General features: G+C 41.8%; 1 protein-coding gene across 1 annotated transcript; it reads left to right on the forward strand.

The window, feature by feature from the left end:
- Positions 1-40: 40 nt before the first annotated feature.
- kif20bb (kinesin family member 20Bb) lies at positions 41-18,277 on the forward strand. The gene is made up of 35 exons (XM_035406887.1): positions 41-116; positions 773-887; positions 1,420-1,509; positions 2,164-2,283; positions 2,371-2,509; positions 2,618-2,802; positions 2,907-2,970; positions 3,237-3,446; positions 3,572-3,683; positions 3,830-3,901; positions 3,979-4,125; positions 4,528-4,690; positions 4,779-5,081; positions 5,301-5,440; positions 5,534-5,663; positions 6,682-6,883; positions 6,995-7,056; positions 7,166-7,285; positions 7,921-8,071; positions 9,127-10,288; positions 10,483-10,621; positions 10,755-10,877; positions 11,269-11,329; positions 11,552-11,677; positions 11,785-11,918; positions 12,252-12,407; positions 12,621-12,797; positions 13,216-13,353; positions 13,508-13,633; positions 13,740-13,934; positions 14,278-14,346; positions 15,456-15,518; positions 15,946-16,084; positions 16,233-16,372; positions 16,566-18,277. The coding sequence occupies exons 2-35, from the start codon at positions 774-776 to the stop codon at positions 16,647-16,649; spliced, it is 5,556 nt and encodes a 1,851-aa protein (XP_035262778.1). The 5' UTR covers positions 41-116; position 773; the 3' UTR covers positions 16,650-18,277.
- The last annotated feature ends 2,617 nt before the right edge of the window (positions 18,278-20,894 follow it).

Genomic DNA, 20,894 nt, shown 5'->3' on the forward strand with positions numbered 1-20,894 from the left:
GCGAGGAAGCTCCCGATTGGTCAAGTTTAAAAATAAGACCGCGACAGTTTGCGCAGAAAAGGGGATATATTTCTGTGGGATAAATGTTTTTGGAATAACAAATTGTCTTCTGTCACGTAAGTTAGCTGATATATAGCAGTATTTCTATTTGACATTTAGGTTGAACGGCATTTAGCTAAATGTTGGAACTTTATAGCTAATCATACTTTGTACAAATAGCTACATAGTTAACGTTAGCTATTCAACGAATAACATAAAGCTAGGATTAGCTAGCCGCTCTAAAAGTTAACATTAGCTAGCTAGTCTTTGTAACTTCCCGTTGACGTGTCTATGTTTCTCTCTGAATCAGCGAAATCAAAGGGTGTTACCCATTAAAATGCTACTTTCTAGCTAACTGGCTACTGTAACACATTACACAGTTTATATTTATTTTTCTCTGGCTGATAACACTGTGTGACTGAAACCTTGCATACATGATACTAGCATTAACGGTGGCTAGCTTTAGCTAGCAATCTACATTCGGTGATTTGAACAGTTGTGATTATCTCTCCAGAATTGCAGTATACAAACAACAAATCTTATCCAATCTGAAAAATGTAACGTCAATGTTCGCCTGTTTTGCTTGAGAGTAAGTGACCTTAGCTGAGATTAAAACAGTAACTTGGAAAGCTAAAGTTTGCATGTAATTTTTCTTTCTAAGTATCTTTTATGTTCTTGTTCTAGATCACGAGTAATGTTGTATGTGGAAATGTGTTTTCTGTCTTATTCTCAGGATGATGGAATCTTGCTTTAATAGCAAAATAGAGAGAGTGGAGGCCGTAACTGTAGATGATTTGAAGAAAGACTTATTTGCAGAATTTTCCGCCATACCCTCTGCTTTGGCACAGGTAAGGTGACCGGTAATTTTAGCTAGTTGTCGATTGTCGATGTGATTTCTAAGCTACTTAGTGATTAACTGGTTTGAGTGCCTGTTCTTGGTGTAGCTAGCCGTTTCCCTGCTATCAGTTTAGTAATCTGTTGTCAACTTGAATCTATGTCGCGGTGGCAGGTGCCACCATATGGTCATGCGACGCGGATGGGCGCTACCATTCTGAACTAAATTCCCATTACTCTAGTTTGTTGCACATGCTGATACTATGTAGCACATAATGTAAAACTTGCTGAAAATTTTTGAGACATTTGTTACACCCTTGCCATTTTGCCATCTTTTCAGGCTTGCCAAAATATGCGCAGTTATGATGGCATTCGTAGCCCCAGGGCCTTATGTAATAAGCTTAATTTATAGTGACAGAATGACTTGAGGCCATTATTCATTTTATGTGGTTTCAGTAGTACTTCTGTATAATAAATATTGTTTTGTCATGTCACCAATGAGCACTTAAGCTTCATGTTATTTTGTCTTGCAAATGACCATCATAGGATTCATCTGTATTGGTGAAGGAACATCTACAGGTGTACCTACGGATAAGACCATTTACGTCAGCTGAGAGTGATAATGGTGAATCTCAGGTAAATAACGGGATTTATACTGTTGCAGATGTTCACAAGATACAAAGCCTTTTTGCAAACGTAGTTTTCAAAAGCAGTGTTTCTCATTGGAATGGCTGTGTCAACAGGGATACATGATTATATTTAGGGGTGTTTTTGAGTCATGCTTACTATTCTATACTGGAATAGGGGATTGGAACTCAAATTTGTGCCTGGATCAGTAATGTTGGCCACTGAAGGTTGCACGGGCTGCTGTCAGAATTTAACCTTGGCATATCTGCATGTAGTTACCCAGAGCTTTGAATAAAATGCTTAGCCTGTGTATTAAAGAATACGTTAAGGCATTGAAATGTTCATCTTTTAAACTGTGTTATCTTTACCTTAGGCCATGTTTGTGAACGCTATTGAATTAATTTCTATAGAATCTTAATGCTGCCCATTAAGGCTCTGGAAAACACTTCTAAACAATTAGGGTAGTGGTGTTCTTTCTCAGGGGGCAGTGAAATGGCATTAAAACAATGTGGAATTAATACGAGTGCAATATCTTGATTCTTGCTTGGTCTGGGTTCCTTCTTTAAATGATGTTCTGGCCAGACATTCTGGCCAGACTTTCCTTCAGAACTGAGACTTATCCGCCGTCTTTTTTTTTTTTTTTTGTTCTCCATGCATAATTAGGAGTGTGTCACACTCGAACCTCCAGACGTTGTTTTGCTCAAGGCTCCGAGATCATCTCTGTCAGCGAGGCTCAGTGATAAGTCAATTCCTCAGACAGCTCAGAGATTTCAGTTCTCACAGGTGGGTTGAATGTGTTTTAATGTACTGCAATTTCTGCAAATGTGTAGCTGTCAGTTTAATGTCTCACCCACTTTATTTCATTCTTAGGTTTATGGCCCAGGAGCGACTCAGAGAGACATTTTTGACGGAACAGTGAAGCATCTCGTCAAAGATGTTCTTGAGGGAGGAAATTCTCTGGTGTTCACGTACGGAGTTACCAATGCTGGGAAGACATTCACTTTTCTAGGTCTGATTCTCTTTGTAAATAAGTGCTGTGCGTAATGCCTTTGCAAATATCCTGATTTTAATTATCATCTATCAAAATCCCTCTTGTGTAATATGCGTATTTATTCAGGCTCTGAGAATGAAAGTGGGATCCTGCCAAGATCTTTGGACATCATCTTCAACAGCATTGAAGACCGAACTTATAAGCACATGAACATCAAGCCTCACCGTTGTCGAGAGTACACTAGATTAACTAAAGATCAGCAGGACGAGGAGGTTACAAATAAGAGAAACATCATGCGATTGTTAAAGGAGGTACAGTTTAGTAATCTCTTTGCACGCGTAAGTTTGATGTACTGTTGTAAAATTATAATGATGAAATTCAATAGAATGTATTCAAGTTTATTTCCCTTTCTCAGAGTGATTCTCAGAGAAGCATTACCAGCCAGTTGAGTTCCACTGGCAGGACGACTATACTGGAAGGCAAGAATCTTTGATAAAGTTCCTTCTCTTTTAAATGTGACATGAGATGTTTTCTGAAAATAAGTAGTCTACCTTTTTACCCTGTGGATTGATTTGTAACCTTGTTAAAGTGTTAGAATCTAGTACTACCTTATCAATTGCAGTAGCATTGTGGCCAAAATGCATTGATATTTATGAATTCATATTAATTCATATTTTTTTGGTCTTTGCTGTAAACCAGAAATATTTGTCTTGCTAATAATTATGACAATGTCATCTTATTTAAGGCTCTACTATGAGTGAGTTGGATGGACTGACTGGTGCAGATTGTTTCAATTTGGATGTGGACAGTCACACAAAATACTCTGTCTGGGTTTCGTTTTGCGAAATCTACAATGAAAATATCCACGACCTGCTTGAACCGATATCAAACGGCTCGCTGAAGAGAAATGTGCTCCGACTGTCTCAAGACGTAAAGGGAAATTCCTTTGTGAAAGGTGCGGTTTCCAGAAATGCATCCCGTCCGTGTCAGAACATGTCAAATATAAGTAGCTGAATTTAGTTATTTCAGAGTATTAATTGCGAAATGTCAGGCATGCTTTTTTTTTATCGATTTCTTCAGATCTGAAGTGGGTTCAAGTGAACGATGTGCATGAAGCATACAAAGTGGTTAAAGTTGGAAAGAGAAACCAAAGCTTCTCCTGTACAAAGCTCAATAACTTGTCAAGCAGAAGGTATGATCATTTTTTTTAATTTTTGTTAGTTTTTATTCAGTGTAAAACTGATTTGACTTTAAATAAATAGGAAGTGGTTTCCGCGAAGTTTTTGCCATCTTAAATCATTGTAATCATGTCATTAATAAACGTTTGTTTATTTTCAGCCATAGCATCTTTTCCATTCGGATCGTGCGGATTGAAGATGTCGGAATACCTCGTGTCCACACGATCAGCGAGTAAGTGTGGTCTCTTCGTCGCTTCTCTCCCCCGCGATGGTTTGATATCGATGATTTATTTTTCTCTGCACGCGCAGGTTATCCCTGTGCGATCTGGCCGGATCGGAGAGATGCGCAAAGACGCAGAACAGAGGAGACCGCTTGAAAGAAGCCGGCAACATCAATACCTCGCTGCTCATTCTCGGGAAATGCATTAATGCATTGAGACACAACCAACAATCCAAGTGAGTGTTGGTTTTGTGTCGCCGGTGCAAAATTATTATAATTGGTGTTTATCAATGAAAAATGTGTTAAATGCTATATTTTACAATAATGATCGGCAAGATGTCAACAACTGTCACAAAGGCGTTTGCTACTCTGTAAAGCGTCTTTGTGACAGTTCTCTGTAAAAAAAAAAAAAAAAAAAAAAGCAGTACACAAATAAAATTGAATGAATAAGTTAATGAACAAGATGCAGTCTCAAGATGCATATTTCAATGGCATAATGGAAATTCAGATTTTATTCTTATTGTGGCACTCCATTTGCTCTCATTGGGACATTTTAACATATTTATGTGCCTGGTGCTTTTGGCATTGATATGTGAACAGTTGAGATTAAATTGCTGTATGGTTTACTATGGTTCCAGGCTGCAGCAGCACGTGCCCTTCAGAGAGAGCAAGCTGACCCACTACCTACAGGGCTTCTTCTGTGGCCGAGGAAAGGCCTGCATGATCGTCAACATCAACCAGTGCGCCTCGATGTACGACGAGACCCTGAACGTGCTCAAATTCTCCGCGGTGGCTCAGAAGGTGAGTACCGACCCGTCAGAAGACCCTGCGAGCCATCGTTTGGAACGGGCTCAGCAGTCGAGGCCATTCTGTACCCTCGACCCCGCAGGTGGTGGTCCTCAACACGAAGCCCCTCCCCGTCGTCCCCAAGAAGTCCAGTCGAGACGTGTCCTTCATCATCAACAACGCCGACCGCAAGAACCTGTGGACCAAGCGCAAGAGCTCCCTGGTGGGCTGGGAGACCAGCCTGGAGGACGTACAGGAAAACGACGACGGCGATTACGAGGAGGAGGAGGAGGAGGACGAGGAAGGAGAAGAGGACAGCTGTGTTGACAGTGTCATGGAGGAGACCATTCAGGAAGCAGGAGAAGGAGATGAAGAGGACATTGAAATCGATAAGGATTCATATCAGGTAGGGGATTGCAAAGAATTTATTCCATAGACTCCAGCAATACTATTTTTTGATTTGCTATTTGCTGAGTTTGGATTTAGCTGTTCATTTTATCATTTATAGAATTGTTCAAAATGCAGACCATTTTCAGCTCCTTCTGTATATTGTGTTGGTAGCAAATCTGCATATTAACTATGAGTTATGGTCATTGTTTTCTTTATTTCCTTGTGTACATTTCAGAGCCAGCTTTTACTGATAGAGGAGCTAAAGCAGAAGCTACGCGCGGAAGAGCATGAGAAGTTGACCTTGGAGTCTCGCGTTCGGGAGGAGGTCACCAAGGAGTTCATGCAGCTGTTCTCACAAATGGAAGATGATTACAGGTGAAACAATGGGTGCTGTTTCTATTGACGTACAATGAAATCGGTGTACTTAATAATGACCAGTGTGAGCTGAACTTTCATCTTTTTCTCCAGTGAACGTCTTGCCAAAGAGAAAGAAATAATTGAGGAGAGAGCAGAGAGACGTTTGGAAATACTGAAGAATTTAGTGAGCAAAAATTCTGCTCATGATGTGCCTCTGAGCGACGCTACCGAACAGACTAAGGTACGGTTCTACAATGATTAGCAGAATCACATTAAAGGGGGGAAACGATGAGTCATTCAGTTGATCATTTGGCTCTACAGATCCTGAGAGGTCTACACTTTAACTTAAGAAATACTTCTATTTACTGTGGATAATTTAGTTTCACTCTTATACTCTCACAATTCTCTTTATAAAAGTTTAAAGCGGATCATGTGATCCACCTTATTACTTTGATCTTTAATGTTTCCTTCAAATGCTCCCGAGTCACCTCGGGTGTCTCGTGTGGCGTAGCCCGTAGAGCGCTTTCCATATGCTCATTGCGAGCCGTGACGTCAGTGGTTCGAGTCTGACCACCGACCTTTGTTGCGTGTCTCTCCCTCTCTCTCCTCCTAATTCTTCATCGCTCTACACTGATCTGTCAAATAAAGCTGAAAAAAAAAAAAAAAAATTCACAAATGCCTCTGGACAGGCATCTTGTTGCTCTTCAAATAAAGTACTTCAGATCTTTTGCTTGCTTGTCACACTTTTGAAGCTGTAATCTTTTATAGATCTTGAAAAGCCTAGGCTCCCATTCAGTGGTTCTTTAGAATTGCTTTATTCAACAGTGTTTTTTTTCTGGTTCTTGATAAAGCAAACAATTAGGACAACCGCCAAATATGCAATGTAGTATTTAGTTTTTTTATGCGAGTACTACAAGCCCTTCTGGGCTTTTTTTTCTCACCTGCACAATCTGCATGAAGCTGCCGTTGTGTTTGTTTGTGCGTTTTCTTTGTGTGGCAAAAATACACTGCACTGTCCATATTTATATTACCTTTATATAACCACTGGGTGAAACTCATCAGAATTAAGCAACTACACTGCACTTCAGCTGCCAAAAACTAATAATTTGTAGGATGAAAGAGTGCCAGTTTAATGCATAATGCGCTGCGCATCCAAATAAAAAGGTTAAAGGAAACTAGGGAGATTTCTTTTTTTCTTCTATTTTTAATCGAAGGCACTGCATGTTCTTCTCAATTAAGTTGGAGTTTTTATTTTTTAGGATAAAGTGGAGCTCTTTGATGGGATTATTGATTCCATGCAAGATGACCTGGATAAGATCAAGAAAGACGCGGAGGCCGCTCAGACGTGTCTGGTGGGCTTGCCCGATCCCCGCGAGAACCTCGCCAGCCTGGAGAAGCAGGTCTCCGAGCTGTCTGAGGAGCTCCTCAAGACCCAGCAACTCCTCACTGTCAAATCCAGGGGTACGTTTCTGAGGCCCTCCTCTCTCTCTCTCTCCGCCTGTGTGTAGATGCTCAGGGATGATTTTGAGTTTGAAATGATCTCAGTCCTGACTCCCTCCTTTTGTGTTACAGAAGTGGATGGCTCGCGCAGCCAAACGCAGCAATTAAACGAACAACTCGGTGAAGCAAAAAAGGTAAGGGCTCGGTCTATTATCCGCTGTCTTTACTCAGCCCCTTGGACGAAGTTTGTGAAGATTTTCTTTCGTGGTGCGTGCTTATTTCTTTGTCCTTTCTCTCCTGTAGAATTTCGAGTCCCAGACACAGAAGTTCCAGGAACTTATGGAAATCTGTCAGGAAAAGGACGACATGATCTTCAAGTTGCAAACCGCCATGGACCAGCATGTTGAAACTGCCGCAAATGATGTAAGTATGAACAGCTCTCTCTCTATCTATCTATCTCTTGCTTGGGACCAAAACTGCAGACCGCTTTAAGAAACTGGTGAGCTAGTTCACAGAAACATTCTTTATTTTTAGTTGAACATGGGTGTGATATGTTGCAGGTAATTCATGGCAGTGAGGTGCTTTGTATTGGCAAGGAAAGCTTTCAAATAAGTTGTAATGGATTTTCCTAGAAGAACAAATAAAATCTGTACACCAAAATGGTCTGTCCCCTCAGTTGATTTGTCCATGACCGATGTGTTCTTGACAGATGTGTTGTTGGTCTATTTTATCAGTTATTTGACTTTATACGAAGCCATGGTCTGGGGGACTCTGTCAAAGCTGTCCAGCTGAAAGAATTCCCCTGCCATTTATTACAATTACATTGAAATACACGCATAAATCTGCACGTCACATGGAGATAAACCTGTGGCCTTGTAATATCATCAAGGACTGTAGAAGTTATTACATAGTTATTCTGTGCTTAAGGTGCAGCTGCCATAGATTGACATGCACCCATGTACTAGTGTGTTAAATAGTCGAAACACTGACCGTTTTTGTAGCCTTGATTTAAATTAGTGGAATCATTTGCCCTTCTGTTGATATTTTTTTGTAATCAGAGGGCCCTGATTGATGCCGTCAAGGAGGAAATCCTCAGCCTGAGGGAGAAGTGCAAGTGTTCGCTCAGCAGCAGCAGTCTGCAGAGAGAGGGTCGGAAGCGCTCCATAGACCTCCAGGACGACGTCGGCAAGCAGCCCCCCTCCAAGAAAGGTACAGCTTCCACGCAAAGCGGTGGAAAGGGCCTCCCCCAGTCCGTGGGAGCGAGAGGGAACGCTCAGAAAGGACGCAGATACGTTCGGTTGAAAAAAAGGCTGTCAGTTATGAGGAAGTAGCCTTTGCACTTTCATGTGTGTTTTGCTGCTGACTTTTGGGGGGGAATAAAAAAAAAAGGTTTTAAATTTTTTTTTAAATGACTGTTTTTATATTTGTCTCGAATAAAAAAAATGCTTTCTTTGTTTTGCTGTGTTTGCTTTGCACACAGATGCGTACTTCCCCTGAGTTCCCATTCATGCTATTAAAGTGCTGGTTGGGGTTTGTGCTCTTTTTGTATAAACCCACATGTTTAATTTGCTTTGCATGTCATTTACATATTCATAAGTGGTGTCAGCAGAGTGGAAATGAAAGGGGCAAATAACCTCTTGAGCAATTTCAAGTGGAAAGGCAGAGCATTGCTCTTTGAATCTAATGCAGTATCATCCTTCCGGCTTGTTCAACTCCTCATGAACTGAAATGCATCAGTGGCATAAAGGTCTCATAAGTGCTTCAGCATCAAACTATTTGTTGCGTTAGTATTCATTGAAACAAGTGTCATGTAATATCACATAATGCAATAAATCAGTGCTCTTATAAATGGCACTGTTCACCACTGACTTACGGAAAAAAACTATTGGGAATGTAATGATAGCTGTTCAACAATACTGTACAGTAGTATTTATTTTTAGAACTCTGTTTAGTATGTTTATTCAAAAGCTGTAAATCAGTTCAGAGGAAACTGAGTTTGCATATATTTATATTTTAAGATCAGACCAAAGGCTGTTTCTTTTTTCAGTAGGCTATGTTTGTCCTTTTCTCAGAAAAATAGTTTAAGTGAGGACAGGTTTAAGTACACAATGGGGCGTAAGGCCAAAATTTAACCAAGGTGTATGGGCAACTTTTCCAGAGAAATGCAAATAATTCTTTAGTTTAGTCTCAACCTTAGTGTTTAATTGTTGAATTATTGTACACAGAGATGGTTTCTTATTCATGACTTTTTCTTCTCTTCCAAGGAACATATGAAGAGAACTTCTCTACCATGGATGACAAGAACAAATTCCAGGAAGAATGTAATAAAACGGAATTGGACATTATGTCGATCAACAAACAGCAAGAGGCACTGCAGCAACAGCTAGAATGCGCAAAGAGGGATTTTCAGAATGAAATTAAGCTTAAGGATGAACAACTGGAAGAACTGAAACAGGAATCCATTTCCTTGGAGGGAAAAGTCAGCAAGTTAATCGAAGATCTGAAGCAACAGACATGCGCCTATGAAGCCGCCATGTTGTCCTTGGAGACGGAGAGACGGGAGAAGGCGGAGCTTGTCAAGGAAAGGGAGACGCTGACTGCTCGGGCGAGTGTCCTCCAGGAAGACTGCGAGAAGATGGCCAGGAAGATCACCGAGATGGAGAGCGAAGCCCAGGGGCAGAAAGGGAAGATGGAGGCCGTCTCGGAGGAGTTGAAATCCGCAAAATCTCTCCTGGTGAATCACAACGGTGACTCCAGGGAGAAGACTAAGCTGATCGAATCCTTGACCCAAGATGCCACGCAGCTCAGGCAGGAGCTGGAAAAGAGCAAAGCCGTGCTGGTGCGGCGGGACGGCGGCCATTTTCACCAGACGATGGACGCCCTTCACAAAGAGTGCGAGAACGTGGTGATGGAGTCCTCCCAGAAGAACCAGCAGATTCGGGACCTGGAGGTGGAGGCCAGCCGCTGCAGACAGCAGGCAGCGGAGCACCAGGAGCTATGCGAGCAGCTGAGGCGGGAAATGGCCGATCTGGGGGAGAAAACGCGCTCCGACCTGGAGCGCTTCCAGACCGAGAGGCAGGCCGCCGAGGAGCTGAGGAGTCGTCACGCCGAGCTGGAGGCCGCGGCCGCGGCCGCGGGCCTCAGGGAGCAGGCGGCCGCCGCTCGGGCTCGGACGCAGGCGTCGGAGGCCGCTTCCGCCACGGCGGCCGAGCTGGAGAGGCGGCTGGCGGAGAGGGACGGCGAGGCGGAGGCCCTGCGGAGGAGCCTGGAGGAAGCCCGGAGGAAGCTCGAGGACGTCGAGACCGCGTCCGCGCAGGAGGCCAGGAGGAAGGAGGCCGAGCGACGCAGGGAGCTCCTGAAGACCGCCGAGGAGGCCATTGCGCTGAAGGACGCCGAGCTGGAGAAGAAGGCGCAGGAGCTCTCCAGGCGAGTTGTCTCTGCGGTCTCTCATCATGTGTAGTTATCCACCCCTCGTGTAGGAAACGTTATTTTCTCTCGCGAGCCTGTGATACAGAAGTCTATATTTCTCTATTTCTCTTTGTTGGTGGATTGCCCCTTCAGGATGTCCTTGTAGCGTTTCTTTGTATGATGAACTATGTGCCTTTTCGTTCCATTCTCAGGTTAAAGGAGGAAGTGACCAGCAGCTCGGAAAAAATCAGGGCTCTGAGTCTCGATTTGCAGAGAAAAGAAGAAGATGCTTCCGACATGAAGGAGAAGCTGGCCGATTCTAAAAAACAAATACAACAAGTGCAAAAAGAGGTCAGTGCCCTTCATCTACTTGTAACTGCTTTTTAATAAATGATTTTCCCTTTTTTTTAAAGATCCTCGTGTGCACGTATATGCATGTACTCTAAGAAACGGTCAAGGTGCTTTACTTCCTGTCACCATACAGATTTCTTTCATGCGTGAGGAGGGGAAATCGCTAAGGCAAAAACTCAGTGACTCTGAAAGGCTGAGAAATCAAATGCTGAGTGACCTGCACAGTAAGGACCAGCATATTCAACAGTTAAAGACTGTAAGTGTTCTACTTTATTGAAATTTGGTCAGCAAGCTCTATGTCATTGGTGTCAAGCTCTATGTCATTGGTGAAGTCCCATCTGAAAACTCACTTTTTTTTAAATTGGCTTTTTGCTGAATTTTGTTGATGCATGTATGTGTTTCCGTGTTTTGGATGTGTATGTATGTGCATTTTAATGTCTTTTTATCCCATTGTTACTGCTAGTGTTGATTTTTATTTTTGTTGGTAGGATTGTTGTAAAGTGCTTTAACTTTTTTCTTTACGAAAGGTGCTATCCAAATAAAGTTTATTTTAATATCATTATTCTTTTTGTTATCATCCTGCCTTTTTACTGCCATTGCTCTTAACCCTGTGTCATTCTCTCTGTCTGCCCGTTTCGTTCATTCAGGAACAGACCAGCAATGCCAAGACTGATGAAAATCTCCAGCGTTACCAGAAGGCTTGCACTGGTATTGATCTGCAGTATATATGCTATGAATGGATGCTGAAGGGTGATCTGCAGAAAACTGATTTAGGAGTGATCAGCTCTCCCGTGTTCCAGCCAGAATCGGCTTTACTGTGTACCAACGAGTGCACTCTTTCTTGAATTCCTGTTGTGATACGATTTCAAAAATAATTATAGCCCGGCTTTCTGTTTCTAATTTGACATATGCTTTTTTGTTTATTTGTAGATCTTCAGGCCAAAGATCAGGTTATTGAAGGAATGCGCCTTGCACTGATGGAGCAAGAAGAAACTCAGGCGAAACAGGATCAGGTTCTTGAGGTCAAAATGGATGAGATTGAATCTCTGAACGAAGGTTTGTTTACATCTATGACTGGAGAATATTTGTGGAATACTGCCTCCTACCTGCAGGTTTCTATGTTGTATTTTCTTCATGAATATATATGTGTTATTGCTTTTCAGAAGTTAAGACCTTGAAAGGAAGGTTCCTCCAGAATGATGAAGGCCGCAGAATTGCTCCAGCTCTGGAAGGATGTCATTCTGGTGAATGTAAACATGCAAAAGAAGACATTGAGAAAGCAGAAGAGAACTTGAAGGTGAGGAGTGAGATGTGGGCTCTGCTAATGCTTGCTGCCAATTCTTAACCATGTTCAGCTATGTTCTGTTGAAATTGTAAAGCTAGTAAAGGGCTATAAAGGCTTGCAGGACAGGGCTAACTAAGTGGCTGAATCAGCCGAATGCTTACATAGCTTGCTATGCATTTACACAATCACACACAGTGCTAGTTTGTTAGCGTACACCTTGCCTAAATTTGATCTCTGTTTTTGTGCAAGCCGTTAGCCTAGACAGTGACATTTAATAGCTAGTAACGGTCTTCAAACCCAAATTCAGATTCTATGCTTATATTGTTATATTTCTTTATAATGCAGCTCTCTACTGAGAAGTACCAAAGTGACAAGAAGAAGTGGCTGGAAGAGAAGATGCTCCTAATACGTCAGGTGAAAGAGGCGGAGGAGAGGAGGAACCAGGATATGAAGAAGTTCGCCGATGATCGCTCGCGACATACCAAACTGCAGGCAGAAGTGGTGAGGTTCCGCGGTTGTGTCGTCATGCATTGAATATAGTGTTGCAGCTCATGAGATTTTATTTATTATGTACAAATGTATTCTACTGTTGTGTTGTCTGGTATTGGCAACTTTTCAGGGTATTTATTTGGAATGTGGGTGCAGACACAAACAGACCCAAAAAACACCAGACAACCTGTGTTTATTTATTTATCTGCATTTGATCTTTCACAGGAGTCCCTGTCAAAGCAGCTCTCTGAGAAAGATGATGACCTTGGGAAATGGAGAAAAGAGAGAGACACTTTGGTTGCAGCTCTAGAAATTCAAATGCGGAAACTCGCATCGAGCAATCTTGAGAAAGACCAAAAGCTGAAGGAACTCCAGAGCAATTCTAATTCTGTGCCACAAGAGGTCAGTGTAGACTGAGTTTAAAATGCTAATTGTTTCAGGTGTGAGGGCTGTAGTACATAAAGTTAACTAGTGTGGTCATAAGGAACTCTGTAGTCGGTATAGTGGTTTGAAGTGGACAGGACCATCTTGCCAGGAACCACCAGCTTTTCATTTTAATGAAATGCAATGATGTGTTAATGTTCCAATTGTTTTCTTCCGTTCAACCTTTTCCCCAACCAGATTACCTTTTTATGTTGTATTTCATGTTCCTTTAACCACACATAAATCAGTACACAGTACACTACTAAAAATAGGGTGATGTACATCGACTTATTTTATGTACCGTTTTAACCTTTTAAAAACTTGTGTTATTCAGCTTAATATGTGTTTGTGTTTCATTTTAAAAATAATTTTTGACATTTAAAAAATATTTTTTCAGAATATAAAAGAAAATGTTCCTGACATGCAGTGCATTCTGTCAAAGAAGGAATCTGAAATATTGGAACTGAGGAAACAACTGAAAGCCTTATCAGAAAAAGCCAATACTTGTCCTAAAAATAACAGATTATCAACTGTGGTGAGAGCCTTCTCTTTTTTTAACACAAGGAAACAATTGCTAGTTTCATGTTTCATACTAAATATACAGTATTCTGTCCTGAAACACAAGATAAAAATAATTATCCAGCCTGTATAAATGTCACCACACTTACTTTTATTTCTGTGTCATACAGACGGAAGAGCGTGGAAGTGGAACTCAAATAGACAAGGTTCCATTTAAGAAACCACAAGATGTCAGTGTTAAAGCGAAAAGCGACGCGAGAAGTGACTGCAGCTTGCAGAGCTCTGAAGAAAACGAGGTAAGCAGTCAAATGAATCACTGGCCTGGTTAGAGAGCACTGGCGCTGGCTCAGTGAAGGCTTGCCTTGGAGATGTCTCTCCTGCAATACCCCTCTGCTCCTGCAGGTGTCAGTGCTGGACTCCTCTGACCTCTCCACGGAGAACGGCAGACCCAGCCGCTTCCCCAAGCCCGAGCTGGAGATCCAGTTCACCCCGCTCCAGCCCAACAAGGTGAGCGTGAAGCAGCAGGGAGAGGACTCAGCCGTGACCGTCAAAATCACCCGGAGCGGGAGGAAGAGGAAGAGTGCTGAAATGGAGAAGGTACGACCCACTCCTGCCAAGAAAAATAACATTATATAAAGTGTTTTACTTAAATCCACCTGTGTGTTTAAGCAAAGACAAAATGACAAAGTTTTATGCGGTGTGTTTTCGTTTAAAAATGGCATTATGAAAAACATGACGAGACATAAATGCTAAATCCTGAAATAACTGAAAGGCATATTTATTTTCTCAATGGCAAGATGCAAAGGACGACTTAAATGCCAACTTTAAATTATAATCTGACCGCCGCCTAATGGAATTTTGTCCCAGAATTACATGCAAAAGTGACAAAGGCAAAATTCCTATGCCTTTACCTTCTTTAACCTGCTCCTCTCTTTTAAAGGGAGATATGCTTTCAGGCTGCTGGAAAAATAAGGCTAAAATGAAAGCAGCGCAAAGACATACTGCCCAGGTACTCCCTGCTTTAGAATGAATGTTCTCCATCCTTCATCCGGTGGTCCACCATTCTCCTCCAATCATCTGCTGTGCCTCTTCAGTAAATTTAGCTCTTTACCCGTTTAGCTGTTCATCCAATCAGCCTTCCCCACGAGAGCCGCGAAGCGCTTTGAGCACTAACTCCACCTCCACATGTTCTCTCTCCCTGTGCCACCTTTGGGACTTTATTTTCACTGGAAACCACACCAAAAACATAACATGTTTATTACATAGCAACATTTGCTGACACTCCAGAGACTGGTGGATCTGTTGATTCTGTTGAACTCTCTTAGAATCCACTCAGAAGTGGATTTTGGGCTCAATCTGTGCTTTTTTCATGCATTTCATTTTCATTTATAGTCCAGCAAAAATGGAACTTTAAAAAAAAAAATCTGAGCTTTGAAACCGTCTCAAAAATTTGTCCTGGATTCTTGACGACCCAAAAAAAAAGAGAGATGGCTTACATGCTTGATTTTAGGAGAAAAGCTCCGAATCGTGTGGTATAGTCTCTTCTCAGACAAATCCCAGATGAACGGCTAAAAGGTTGAGCTACACTCCAGCCTCGGTCATTCAAGGTCTTTACCTGCTGTCGTCCCAGAGGAGCAGTGATCATGGCGAGGTGGAAGTTCCATTAGGCTCAGTGGAAATGAAGTCCTTGTTCTGCCCTGTGCCCATCAGAACACGGTCGTGGTCGTACAGTATGGTCTGTTTTCAGCTTCTCACACTGGCTAATTCGCGGTTGATTCTTGACACGCACACAAGCAGCATGATACAATTTATTTTTAAAAATATAAAGAACATTATCTGTGAAATCATCGTAACTATTTACAGCCAATCAGCGGTCTTGTTTTTATGCTGATCCGTGGTGCTTTTGCGGTAATTGCAGCATGAAACCCACTTTACGGCTCTGTTGATCGAAGCGCTAATTTGTCATTTATTCATTCAGTCACCCGTCTGTGTCCTTTCATCCCATAGAAATGTTTTTTGGTTTTTTTTTGGCGTTGGTAAGTAGTGTAGTAGTACGGCATCTTTGCAGAACCGTGACTGCAGGTTTACAGTCTCGGGTGTGGTGTGTCTTTGTTTCAGGGTTCCGTGGAGAGTGAAAACAGGAAGAACACCAGATCCAGGTTTCCTGCGGTGTATGAGGAGGTGGGCTTCACTCCCGTTGCTGCTCATACCTTTCTCATCGCGTGCGTGCGCGCGCTCACTCTCGCTCGTGCACGCCTGTTCGTATGCATATCGTCATGTGTTATAACCACGCCCACGTTGTCTTTCACACAACTGCATAGACTTGTGTTCTCTGGGGCGAGGGGGGCTGTCCGTTTCGCTGTCGGCTTTAGATTCTGACACTGACACTTCTGCTGTGTCAGCAGTTTGGTGAAACGGGATTGGATGCTTAGGAGGCGGCAGTTGGCTTTGCTTTACTCACTGCACTCATTCACAGTACAGCCTGACGGTAGCTACCTGAGAAACGTATCCTGTTGGTTAGGGACGAGAATGTCGAAGTGTCACCTTTTAAACATTGAAAGCAGCACTGACGACCCCCCTGTTGGCCTTCTCGGGGGTGTTTCGGCAGTCTCCAGGCACGCTGGGTAAGCGCACCGACCGTCTGAGGCAGGACCAGTCCCAGTCCAGCCTCAAGAGCAAGAAAGACGGAACCCTGCAGAAAATCGGAGACTTCATCCAGAGCTCGCCGACCCTACTCGGGAGCAAAGGTGAGCAGGGCTCAGTGGGCGTCCCAATTGGTGCGGCTTCAGGAAGCTCGCTCTTTAAAACGTGCTGCCTCATCACAATTGCCTCAGTGGGACATTGTGTTTGTTTTTTTCTTTGCAAAGTGGCAGAATATTTGTTTTTCCTTTGCAGCTAAAAAGATAATTGGATTTGTCAGCGCTAAATCCCCTGAACCAGAGGGCAACACGAGTATGAATTTTAAACCAAAGAAGTCGAAAAGAAAGCTCTACAAAACAGAAATATCCTCCCCGCTTGACATACCCTCTCATCCGGTGAGTGTTGACTGATATGCATTTATCAACAGTTTGCAGGAGACCAAAGGAAAGAGGATAGGGACGAAAAAACTTTAGGAAATGCATGTGACTGGGATTTTGTGTAGTTATTGTAATGCTGAATCAATTTGGGCAGGTTATGAGAGTTCTCTCGTACATGTGCTGTGGTCTAATCTGTACTATCTGTTTACAGATCATTGGACTGGATCAAGATGAGAAAGAAAGTGATCATCTCATTATAAAGAGAAGGCTGAGGACAAGAACAGCGAAGAACTGAGGGAGGCTAGTCATCATGCCGATCAGTACTGCTCTACTGTAACTATATAAATTGATTTTTTTTTAAAGAAGATGAAAGAAATCAAGCAATACAGACATTTTCAGATTTAAGAATGGTTTTTCGTTCACTCTTAATTTTTAATTTTTACGTTTCTATCCTTTTGTATATATTGTATTTTATTTGCTTTGATTCTTATTCCATCTTGTCCATTTTTGCAAAATGTTTGATTAGGTCTTACCCTACTACAGTATATAGTTCATGGATAATGGAAATGTGTAGGATTTCTGGAAAAGAACTGACAATGAATCGGTGTCCCATAATTGACATAAATACAATAAAATTAAGGGTTTATAATCATTTATTTTGTGTATTAGTGATCAGTAACTGTGTATTTGCTCTTTTATGTATTTATGATCTGTAGCAGTGTATTTGGCTGTTGGTAGCACCACTGAAGTTTGTGTCATGCCAAGACTGACATTACTGTACTTTAGAATAGGAAAATAATTTGTACTGGGATGTTAATGTAGACTCAAATTAATTTTCACCTCAGTAATGCCAATCCATTAGACAGTTTGCATTTTAGTCATCTCAGAGCGATGGTTCACTTTATGGATTTTCTTTCTGCATTATTTCAGTTTTAGTGTACGTTATCAATTTATTAGCTATTAGATATATTGATACGTTTACTATTGTAGCCTGTTGGCATTACAATAGTACACGTATCAGGGGCTCACTTCAAGTGACTCGATTGGCGCTTGTACAGGGACATTATGCCTCAAGAGGCTGTTCGGGTGTGTGTTACCCTATTTATTCTTCAAAACATTACGTTGAATCGAATTTTTTGATTTCCTATGGCCATGCAGCCTACGCTCAGTGAAAATGGCGTGGCTTCCGGCATCAGCAATGCTACATGGGACTTTGGGAGGGAAAGCTTACGCTGCCTGAGAACTGAGAAGGGAAGAAGTACTGGCATAATAAACTTGATTTTTAGAATTATATTTGAGAATAAATGCTAGGAAATTAATCTGCTCATATGTGCAGCCTCTGGACGCATTACATTGCTGTGCAAGCTGCCTTGCAGTTACTTTGAAGCTTTTTTTTTTATTGCTTAAGAATTTGGGTCACCGAAGACTGAATTCCTTGACAGTGTGCATTATAAAGCTAGCAGGTTGTTGAGAACAAATGCATGTATAAAATAGCCTTAATATCCTTACGGTATTTTAAAATATGCTAAAACTAATAATACTGAAAAACACTTGTATATGTACTGTCTGTTTAAGCTCAACAAAACCTCACAAACCACCGTTAAATGTTTTGTTAGATGTTTTATACATTTTGCTGCATACATTTGTTATGGGAAACAATATTGGAGGTTCCATGTGGTTTGAACAGTGAGAAATGCATCAGAATAATTGCTGTGGTCATTTGTCTGATTCCAAGTCCATTTATCAGTTTCCAAGTTTCCTATGTGTTTGAACCTGTGGATGAACTGTCGCCGGCACTGTGACAGGGGAGTGTTTTTTGACCTTGTACTGTAAGTACTTTTAGTTTGTTCTGGCTCTGTAAACTCAGTGTTGCAAATGGGTGTTTTGCCTCTGATGAGCTGTATTAAACAGTGCAAAATGTGGTCTACCCTTTTCTGATTAAGTGTTGTCTACACTGAACAGCCTTTGCGTCTCCACTTTATGTCCTAAATGCATTGCTGTGGCATTTAAATTCACAGAACCTCTCACGCACCATAAAAGAATTAGTTTTAAACCGAGTTGTACTTTTTTTAAAAAATTGAAACTGAATTAAAAAGTATCGCCATTGTTCTAAGCTGACAAATGCTGTGCGGAGGCGAGCGAGCGAGGGAGGGAGAGCAGACATTGTTTGTCCTGCACGTCTGAGGCCAAGAGCAAAGAGTCATGGCCATTTGTTCATAGTGCCAGCGGTGGTGGGCTGCTGTCAGCTCAGAAGGCTTAACTAATGCGTTTCATCAGACGCCCAGAGCTCTGTCTCAGGTGAGCTCCAGACAGTCGCGGCCGTGACTAAGTTCTTTGGGTTCTCGTCTGAAATCGGCTGCGTCCCCCCCCCACCCCACCCCCATACCTGCCGCTTTCTCTAATTTCACTTCGTCGGGTAGCTGTTCCATTAGTAACTCGGTCTTACCCGCTGTTCGGACCATTGTTGCTGTTTTCATATTTATATGAATAGCTGAAATCCAGTGAGTACGTCTTTGTGGTGCATGACTGGTGACTGATTAACTATTTGAAGATCGATCCCAGCACCTATTGAATTTCTATGGATGGGTATAGTGCACCTCATGACAGGCCTAATTTGTTGGCACCAAAGTAAATTTATGCAAAGAAAAAACAAAATTTGAGAATATTTCTGCTTTGTCAACATATGAGTTTAAGCCTGTGAAAATTATTCTTAAAAGTAACCATGGATATGTCAGTCATCCTGAAGAATGAAGACATCTGGATCATTCGAGCTAGTCATCCTTCCTTTGCTTTTGAAATGCCATTTTCCAAACGCTTTTTTTGTGCAGTTATTCATAATTGTTCGTGAGAATAGAAAAGTTGAAATACGCGCTGGTTTCCAAGATAACAAAAAGACGTATCATTATCTGGGAGAAAATTGGAGAGCTGATTTGCCCGCAGATGATCTTGATTCTGCCTCTGCTGTGTTATTTGGAGGATGCTGAGTTTCCTGTTCCGTGTGACAGACTCAGGGCAGTTGGTGCTGAAGACTCCATTAAACGCACTATAATGGGAGAGGCAATTTAGAGTTCATCCTTTAGCTTGTTGTTTTCTTGAGGTCACAGATTACATTAATGAGAGGTGTTGAACTGCTGAAACTTCCATTAATTGAAGCCTCCTAATGGAGCAGAATGTGGAATAGCCTATGAAAAGTTAATTAATCCTTCCCTTAAATGCCTGTGAACCAAGTAACTATTGTAGCCATTATTTAAAGGGAACTTGCACTGAAAAAAATTCCATTTATTCATTGTTTGTTATTCATGTTTGTTTACAGGCCCTGCGGACTTTGGGATAGTTTCCTCAACTGCAATAATCCCAGGGTGTGCTTGTAATGGTGTTTTATTTGTGTTAAAGTATGCATTTCAACTACACTTTTTTCACCTTTTCAAGCTAGGGGTCAAATTACTCGACATGTCGGCATTTGAACTCCACCTCAAGCAAAACTTCTTTGCTTTTGTCGCACACACTATCAGCTACAATCAAGTTGAAATAATAAAATAAAAAATATAGGCTATATGACTTTGAGCTGGTGAGAGGTGTTGAAATGTTGGAAATATACAGTGTACTCCTCCAGAAAATGGCATACCTTTTGCATTGCGCATGCTATTGTACCTGTAAACTGAGTCGACTGTGTAGCCGCAGTCCTTGTGCTTCACTTCTCCGGGTTACCTCTTCACTTCACGTCCCGTGACCTCACAGCTTAATGAATGTCCTTGGATCTACGGAGAGGGCAATGGGGCCACCCCCTCTGCAACCGCAAGTAATGCTCAGCTTTGTTGCCATGGAGATTCACCTTCTGATCACGGGAAGGACGGTACGGCCACATTGCCTAATGGTTATTTAACCACGTACGAAGCACCTCTATTTCCAGGCAGCTGGTGGCCGCAGACACTCAGGCTCCGTGGGTTTATTGCGCCATTTTCTGCCGGTGCATCGCAGATCATCTTGATTTAGATTTTTTAAAAATGAAAACAAAAGAGCCCAGATGAACCGTTAGGTTTGCAGTTGAGAATTACGTTCAGTATTTTTTCTTGCCAACACACAGGTAAAGCACTGGCAATTGACATAAGAAAAGGATCATTCATATTTCTGATGACAACAGTCACTCATGTGGGTGAAGAATCACTGAAATGAGTTCTGGAGGGAAAGCTCAGATATGAGGTTATACATTGTAATAGGAGCCTGTGCAGTTCTGCATTTGCCTGGAATTTGCATTTTGCGTTTTTGTGAAATTGTGAAAATGGGAAGAGTTTTTTAATTCTATTAGAATGTAAAGTATAGAAAAGGTAAGCTTATGTGTATCACTTTATTATGCACTGGTGATGCATTTCCAGATGTCTGGTTTATTTTCAGACATAGCATGAATCATTGCATTGTGACAGTCATAAATAATGGGGTTTTAAAATTGGCATGCCATAGCTGTACAATTAATGTTGAGCCCACCTACCATCACTATCTATAGTATTAATTCATTTCAGAGGTTACCATCGATTGAACATTT

Source organism: Anguilla anguilla, chromosome 2 (genome assembly GCF_013347855.1).
Source record: "Anguilla anguilla isolate fAngAng1 chromosome 2, fAngAng1.pri, whole genome shotgun sequence".
Classification (NCBI taxonomy): Eukaryota; Metazoa; Chordata; class Actinopteri; order Anguilliformes; family Anguillidae; genus Anguilla; species Anguilla anguilla.